Genomic DNA, 9,350 nt, shown 5'->3' with positions numbered 1-9,350 from the left:
TCACCGATACACGACCTTTAAAAAACATTAACATACAAATTCGTAACCGATTACTGTCATCGTGGGATCCAAACTATTTACAAGTTACAAATCTATTTTTGAGCGCGAAGTCCGTTGCGTTGTTAAAGCACTTAAATGTGATAAACAAGGTTACATGAAGAACAAAAAAAAGATTGGACGATACTACAGCGATGGTGAAAACTCCATAGAGCTTCAGTCCACGCGCAGTATTTCGTTTTCGTATTCCCTGCTGTAGTAAAAAAGGTACTTAAAGGCTAAAAAGGCATCTTGAAGAATTCTTGTGATTTTCAAAGGCTCCAGTTAGTAAACTAACATCGAGTAGTAGCAAAATTGAAACATTTTATCCGTAGCTGTAGTGAATCCCCTTTTAATCAATTAACCCCGCCATAAGCTTCTATATTTACTTTATTACTCATAATGTTTAAAAATAAATTTTGTGAGTTTAAAAAAATGTCCGCTAGACAGCGGCACCCTCTCTTAATTTCAGTAAGTAAACTCGTTTTTTTAAACCAAACCTTAACTTTAAAAAAAACGTATATAATTCAAATTACCCATTTAAGACTTTTCCTTTCCCCCTAAAAGTAAAAAGGGGGATAAATTTTGGGAACCTCGAGATGGCGTGGGTGCCGTGACCCGTTCTCTATTTGACCTCTCGGTTCTTTCCCGCTCATTTAATAACCTCCAAAATATCCCTCCACCTACGAACGAGCAGCTTCCCCCCTCGCGTTTTCGCCCTCACCGAGAAAAAAGATGAATATTTGGGTGCCTCTTATGTACAGCACGCGAGATCAAATCCAGTAATATTCCTTCAAAAATGTAAGCCTCGGCCTTTTCCATTTTGATTGTAATTTATGGAAAAAAGATGGTCCCGGATGGCGCGCGGGAAAAGGAGAGTTTGCGTAATATGAAAAGATCTTTTTTCAGTCGCCCTGAGAACGGCCAACCGTGGATGATTGAAAATGATTGGCTGCTTTGTGGCTATCGCCTGTTTAGCCGAATGGCTTTTCTGTGGGTTTACAGAAATGGATGATATAGGTTGGGACGTTTTGCAATTTAAAAGGACTCCTATAGAAGTCGGAATCTGTTGCCTACGCGATATATGGTAGAGGCCCATGCACGTTCCGTGAAATTTGTTAGAGAATAGCAAGGTTAGTAGACAAGCGGTATATAAATAGAAGAGAGTTTTAGGTTTGGTGGGCTACTTGTGTATAGGTAGACACACGACTGTGAAAAATAGAATAAGTGATATTACCCAGGGCCGTCTAAAGTCTAGGGATAAGGGTTTATTGGGTTAAATATTATTTATGCTCATTTAATATTATTTATCTTCTAGCACGGCCAACTTTGATGTCTCGCGCATCTCTCGCGCTACAGCGGCCAACACATTCGTCGAAATTCCGCGAGCAAGGATTTTCCCTCTATAAACTGTACTATAATGTGTAGGAGGTCAGCGCCACGCTCGGCTGTTATAATGACTTCAATGTAAAAGCTATTCTAAAAATTATAATCCGCTAGGGGCGCTGACGTCATACACATCTTTTGCTCATAGGTTAACACAGAAACGTCAACGAATGAGATGGCCGCTGTAGCGCGAACAGCGCGTGATCAAAGTTGGCCGTGCTTCTAGTTACGTCTAAAGTAATTTGACTCATTGCCACATCGGGTGTCATACGGTACCTACCGTTTCTAAAACCTAACAGCGAGTCACTGTCAGCTAGGAGCAACAAACACAACACCCCGCCGGGAGTAGTGGCTCACTCCTGTAATCCCAGGCGTCCGGGAGGCAGAGTTTGTGGATGGCCGTGTGAGGACGACCACTAATCCCCCAACGGGTGGTTGTCATACTTCCGCCACGGGTGTCCCAACCCTATCCCCAAGTATCCCCCCGTTGGCGTGGCCGTAACACATATCTCGCACCTGATTAATCAAATGGACGAGCGGACTGAATTGTCCCACCCGTTACAATCGCTCATAACGAGCTTCTAAAAAAAAAACGCACAACACCCCACACCCCACACAAGGAGAACGCAACCCGTCAAAAGTCGTGGATTTTCTTGTGTACGTTTTTCATTGGCTTTAGCGCCTGCTGCAGTCGGAATGGGAAAATTCGGAAATTGTCCTCCTCCCGCCCGTAAAACGTTCATCGTAAAGGCTCGTGACGCTCGTCCAATGAAATTCGTACACAACCCTTCGTTAGCGTGTTTAAAGGCTAGCTGCGTTCTCCTTGTGTTTGTTGCTCCTAGCTGTCAGTAAAAATCTTATTTTGGAAATTAAAAGTTTTGGTTTGATTATTGTGTAGTTGAATTTAGACAACTGACATACAAAGGCTGACCGTTGGGGATCGCAAAGGTCTTAAGAAATAATTTAGCCCAGGGCCGGATTATTGTTACCCTTTCCAGAAGTATATGAAATGTATTTTAGAGGTAAGCATTCAACTTTGCTAATGTTATTGGCCGGAAATATATACTTTCCATTGACGTAGCTAGGTGTAAAAAGGAGAATTTAAATTAGACTATGAGTTAAAAATCTAAAATTATTCCTTTATTTATACAAAATAATTTTACATCTTGAATCGGTACGCCCGAGATATCTTCCAAAAACTTTTAAATATTTGACACAGAATAGTTTTAAAATATTTTGACTTTTTGGGTGTTATATTAAAAAGTGGTATTGGTAAAAATGTTCTGTCTCCTAGCACCATGACATTTTTGAGATCGAAAATTAATTGTCAAAATAAGGCACATATTTCATGCGTGGTACTGCTTAACAAATGCAAATTGTTTTAAAAAAATATTTAAACTCTAATAAATTGAGTTTTTCGCAACATATTTACATTTTTCATAAGAAAATATTTACAATAAAAATAATTATTATTTATCACCGCTTTTATTTAGCGTGTAATCATTTGTTTCCTATGTATCGGGAAATTATTTTCACCATAGTACATTTATCGGGAAATTATTTTACACTTAGTACATTTATTGGGAAATTATATTATCCTTAGTACATTAATCGGGAAATTATTTTACACTAACGTTAGTACATTTATCGGGAAAATATTTTATCCTTAGTACATTTATCGGGGAATTAATTTATTCATTATATATTTATCGGGAAATTATTTTACACTAACGTTAGTACATTTATCGGGAAAATATTTTATCCTTAGTACATTTATCGGGGAATTAATTTATTCATTATATATTTATCGGTAAATTAGTTTATTTATTATATATTTATCGGTATATTAATTTCGCCATACTACATTTAGCGGGAAATTATTTTATCCTTAGTACATTTAGCGGTAAATTATTTTATCCTTAGTACATTTAGCGGGAAATTATTTTATCCAAAGTATATTTATCAGGAAAATATTTTAACCGTATTATGTTTATAGGGAAATTATTTTATTAACATTATGATTATCGGTAATTGAGTTCCTACTTATGTATTTACAAAAATGACATAATTACCAAACGTGTGTTAATTTGATAGTTTTTAAATGAATGTTACTCGCGAAATACAAATTGGAAGGGAATAAGGGAGGGCATGCATTGGAGAGGGAGTAGAGATAGTGCCGCCTGGTGAGAATCATGACGATTTGAAGAAAGCTAGCAGGTCTACGATAGAAAACTCCACCGCCATCTATGTAAGCTAAAACCAACGAACGTAAAGAAGCAGAGGGTGCGTCAAGTGTTCTATCTCGACGGAGATATTTAATTAAATATTAATCATTGGAAAGTATAGAAACTGACTGATTATTATGTCACTTGTGCTATTTATAGGGAAAACATTTACTCCGTATTATATATCTATTGGGAAATGTTTTTCATAATTCGGGCAATTATTTTCCCCTATGTATCAGAATTTTTTTACTTCGGCGGAATAACATATTACAATTTTAAGTTGTTAATAGTTTAAATAAAATAATTATAAATTCGCCAATTATTTTAACCGGTATTTTATCCCAATTAATTTGGACATGGTATTTAATTTAAATACATTTTGTAATTTATTTCCGTAACTCTACGGTCGTCATAATATCCACGCTTCCATTATGAAAAAAAACGTAAAAAATGCCCATAAAATTAACTGACCAATGAGAGCGTCTCGTGTTCACTCTAGCGCGCACTGATTGGTTCCCGCCAAGATGGCTTTCCTTCTTATTTTCTTCCAGTCACCGATACGCGGCGCGCAAGTGATTCGCGCGTTCCCCAAGGTCATGCGACCCATGAACAGGAATTCACCGTGTCCCACTTTGGTTCCGCATTTCAGTGGCCTTTGCAGGACGCCGTAATGGGCAGTCTTGCCGGTCAGTTGTTCGTTGCCCGAATGACTACCGTTTTTGTCCTCGAACTGCGCTTGGAACTGGGCGTAGGCAGCGTCCAATAAATGACCGGAAGTGGTCAGTTGGGAAAGACCCATAGTTGTTGGTCTTTCCGTTCTGGATGAAGGTATGAAGACCGGGTTGATGGCGTTGTCCCTCATGACCTTGCTGGCTTTAACGGTCAGCTCGGTGCGGTCAAAGTCCGCGTTGTGTTGCAGGTCGGTGACTGTACCCTTGACCACTGTAAAGATAATTCAAATCTTTATATATACGATCTATTTATTGAGATTAACTTTTGCGAGTAATTGTTTTTCTTATTTAAAAGCACTAACGTTATATTAAAAATCTTAAATAGCTAACGTTCTATATATGAACATAATGTTCTACTAATAATCTAAAATCTCCAACGTTCTATCTATGAACAATAATTACCTATTCTACTATTAGTATTCTACAATCGCTAACGTTTCATCTTTGAACTCCAACGTTCTATTAATTATCTTTGTCCACAAACTTTCTATTGTTAACACTAATGTTCTACTAATAATATAAATTTGCTAACGTTCGATCTATGAACACTAATGTTCTATTACTAATCTAAAATCGCTAACGTTCCTTCTATTAATTATCTGGGATGATCACTAATGTTTTATTAATAATCTAAAATCACTAAAGTTCTATATACTTCAGGATTACTAACATTAGAAGAGCCTCGGCTCGAAACGTCTTGTATAAAATAAGTTTTATATTCTAATACCATGCCGTTTTCTCTGAATTAAACATAATTTCTATTACTAACATTCTATTATTTATCTAAAACCGATCAAGTTATATCTAAACACTACCGATCTAGAAAGTATTTAAGACCACTAACGCTCTAGAAAGTATTCAAGACTACTAACGTTCTATTAGTAATCTAAAACCTCTGAATATTCCCGATAACTACTAACGTTCTATTAGTAACAAAACAAGCTTGGTAGCAGTGTTTCCGGGCACTTTTTGTGGAAAATGGCGCTGAACAAAGTCTATTAACATGTGGATTTTTCGTGGTTTAAAAAGCGCTATTAATCTAAGAAAAATCCTCTATTGCAATTGACAAATTATTTATTGGATTTTTGCAATCACTGTAGTATCGTCCAATCAATTTTTTTCTTCTTCGCGTAACCTCGTTTATCTAAAAAGCTAGCAAATAAGTATATTGGAAACTTGCGGAAGATTCATAAAACTTTGTAACGATACATCATACAAGGCCATTTTAAATATTTTGAAAAACTGTATTCCAGGCAGATATTTCTAATTATTGGGATGTTCGATTTCGCGTCACCCGGTAGGGGGGCGTAGTTGCCAATAAGCTCTTTTTTTTTAAGATTTTGACACATAACTCCGATAAGAATTCTCGGCAGGGTTCTCTGGCGTCTCGTTATCTATTGTCCAAATGTCTGGCGCAACTCTCGGAGGATAAAGATCTAGGCCTCGGCGCTGTCAGAATGAATCTGGGACTAATTTCGAGGGTCTTAACGTCTCGCCATAATGGAACTGTCAATCTGGTAATTTTTTAAACGCCCGCCCTCTAGGGGACGACAACAGCACTATACGAGAACAACCCGTTATTTAAATCTTTATCGTTACTTACCGAAATCGCTCGTACAGAAATTCTGTAGCATTTCCTCGTCGGTACATGGTCGGCATTCTGTAAAATAGCACAAAGAAAATTACAAATTTTAGTTGCGGTTATGAATAGCAGAAGTCTTCTAAATTATAAAATTCCATAAGTGTACCAGTTTGGCGAAATAATTAGCGATAGCTACGTGGTGAGTGACGTAGAATTGACGTCATACCTAAAACGGGGCTGCCACAGATTTCTGAGTTTCAAATTCCCTGATTTTTCAAGGTTTTCCCTGATCATTTCCAGAGATTTTCCCTGACTTATTTAAAGCCAAAATTTTTAAATGTTTTACCTATATTTTTGCAAACCTTTTCCATTTGCAACCAAAATGAAATTAAATTAAATACTAGTTTTATAATTATCAGACTTTTCCCTGAATTTCAGACTCATTTTGAAATACCCGGAAGTTTCTAGGTTTTTCAGGTACTATGGCAACCCTGTAAAAAGAGTAGCGGCTCTAGGAAGAAAAGTTTGCTACTTGAGAACAAATTACAACATGTTTGCGACTCGTTTTAGCAGAAGTTTAGTTTACGAAATAAGTATCCGTATCTTGACCATTAAAATGAAACACGTAACTTCAAGGATTTCTTTGGGAACGAATTTCCCGCCAAATCGGGGATGTATACATCACACCACTTCTCTAAATTCACGGAGTCTATTACATAAAAAATTACACCGCTTACAAATATTTTACCTATTTGATAAATCATATTTTCCCGATTAAATAGTATTTGAAAATCAATATATGACGGTCTTCGCCCCGCACTATTTATCTTATAAACACCCGCCCTCTAGGGGACGACAATCGCACTATTCGTGTTCTTATTGATATCAAATAACGTTTAAAGGAAGTGGTGCCCTTATCATTGCCACCTGTATTATGAAAAGGCCCCTGTTATTAAGATGGCCATGAATCTATCCGATTCTTCGAAAAACGCGACTTTACGGGAGAACGTGGTGCCATCTATTTAAGGCAAAGGAAGCTAAAATTCCAAATAACTTCTTCAGAGAACCACTGTAGAGTATTATAAATAGACAACTAATACTCTTTTTAGCGGGCTTTAACCTAAATTATATATCCCATGTAAAATTGACCAATTTACAAACGATCCAATCAACGCGAGGGGTACCTAAAAAGTACCACCTTTTCAATTTTCGACGCTAGTGACCTCTATTGGAAAAAGAACTACTTCGCGTGGAGCCGCCACCTGCTTTAAATTTCACAAAGAACGTTTAAATTTAGTTACTTTTGATATCGCAAAGAAAGTTCAAATATCGAGTTACTTTTGATATCGTAAAGAACGTTTAAATTTCGAGTTACTTTTGATATCAAATAATGTTTATATTACGTGTTATTATTGATATGAAAACACGCGTATGTTTCCATGACGTGTAGTTAATTATATGTAACAACACTACAATGTCGTGTTGTTATTGATATGTAAAAAGGTTTCAATGTCGTGTTGTTATTGATATGTAAAAAGGTTTCAATGTCGTGTTGTTATTGATATGTAAAAAGGTTTCAATGTCGTGTTGTTATTGATATGAAACACCGTTTAAATGTCGTGTTGTTATTGATTTGAAAAACATCGTTTCAATGTCGTGTTCGTGTTGAGACAAAACCACGTTTTAAATTAATGTTATTTTACTATCGTCTTAACTATGTTAATGCCATACACACATGTATATACACGTAATATTTTATTTGGAAAGTTCACCTTAAAAATTATTTACAATCAGTTTCCACTGCACTTCAGGCTTAAAAAAAATTAAAACTATCTTCAAATAAAATTCTATGGTACAAAACACACAATTTCCCAGCAGAGGCATGGCCAATAAAAAATACGTTGAACTTATAGCTCGAGTACCCTCCAAATCTCTCAATATTCAATCTATTAACGTTTCGTATTGGAGAATGAAAAAAGCCTGTATCGCAATCAAGATGACGCCGTGGCGGCGTTAGTAGGTGGGGGCACCGAATGGGCGTTGTTCAATTTAGAGGAACAAACTTGTCAGATTATTGAAAAAACTAGCGGCGGCGTAAAAAAAAAGGTTTAAGAGATGTCAAATTTAGCGCTTAGATCGCAACCCGAAATGACGCCTCGTTTTTCCACACGTTTATTTTATATCGAGGGCTCTTCGCGTACCCGCTTGCACTATCTTTTCCCCTCTTCTCTCTATCTCGTCCACACCTCCCGTCTCCCCCTTTGCGCGCAATAAAAACACATTTTGGGAGAGCCACTTTACGAATTTGACGTTGCGAAAAGTTCAAGAAACGAAAATAAATGATACTATTTATATTTTTTTTAACTCAATCTCTCGTTGGCGGCGCTCGGGACGTTGCCGATTCGAGACGGTTCGTTCTTCAAGGACGGCGTCTTGGCTTGATCCAATTTAGTCCTATTACGTTGCCATGGTTACGCTTCGTTTCGGGGAATTGCGCGTTTCCGTTATACTGATGGTTTTATTTATTGAGAAAGAGATAGAGTGTATGTGTTAAGATTAATTTTTTTTATCTAAGTTGGTTTAGAAGTTTTAAAGGATGTCTTCATTCTAGCGGTTATGCGTATTTTTTTCGAATCAGGGTAAAAATGTTTTACCAAAATGGCTGCCTGTACGTGGTTATTTTAGCAGATAAATTCTGGCTAAGCAGACGATTTTATCTGTTAAATCTCTTCACACCTCCTTTTTTCATGAGTAAAATATTGTAGCCATAATACGCTGACCTTGACGAATAGTTAGTGTCGCTAAATTAGTCACACAGTGGGACTCAATTCCAGTTCTAAGTCGGAACTTAATTAAAATTAAATAAATTTAATTTAAATTATAAAAATCAAGAATGAAGTAGACTTCTATTTCCAGTAAAATTATACGGTTATGTATTGTAATTAACTACGTTTGTTTACCGTATCTGCTCAAATATTTTTAAGACTTGATCATTTAGACGTGGTACAATGCACATGAATTTTCGGATAAGGAGGGACTCATGAAACAATAGGGAAATATCTCGCGAAAACTAAACTAAATTAAACTGTTTGATACTACACGACCTACCAAAAAATAACATAACCCAACATCAAATTAAACAAACATTATCCTCAATTCAACCTTGCCTCAACGCTCAAAAGCACTAAGAAATAACAAAAAGCTTCAAAACCCACCTGGCAACACTTAATAGCGGGAGTTTTAAGGCAAAAACTAACCTAACTAGACTTTTCGTAACTTTAAACTTCGAAAAGGTCAAAGTTGAAAATTGTCGAAAAAAATTCCCCCCTCCCGGGATTATATCTTTTGATTGGAAAACATCTGCTCGATATTTCAAATATCAACAATCAA

The 9,350-nt window shown here is 36.5% G+C and overlaps 1 protein-coding gene across 2 annotated transcripts in view; it reads right to left on the bottom strand.

Moving 5' to 3' along the window:
• Window positions 1-2,622: 2,622 nt before the first annotated feature.
• The window catches only part of LOC149962849 (meteorin-like protein), a 54,380-nt gene continuing 47,652 nt past the window's right edge, over window positions 2,623-9,350 (bottom strand). For both annotated transcript variants that reach the window (XM_090180175.1, XM_090180184.1), the window contains 2 exons: window positions 5,982-6,038; window positions 2,623-4,589 (listed from right to left, as the gene is read on the bottom strand). In XM_090180175.1, coding sequence (XP_090036301.1) covers window positions 4,138-4,589; window positions 5,982-6,038 — 509 coding nt within the window. In that variant the 3' untranslated portion in view covers window positions 2,623-4,137. The remainder of the gene's footprint in view (window positions 4,590-5,981; window positions 6,039-9,350) is intronic.

Source organism: Leiobunum rupestre, chromosome 1 (genome assembly GCF_980474605.1).
Source record: "Leiobunum rupestre chromosome 1, qqLeiRupe1.1.hap1, whole genome shotgun sequence".
Lineage (NCBI taxonomy): Eukaryota > Metazoa > Arthropoda > Arachnida > Opiliones > Sclerosomatidae > Leiobunum > Leiobunum rupestre.
The sequence above is the reverse complement of the archived record's forward strand: the minus strand, read 5'-3'. Positions and strand labels throughout refer to the sequence as shown.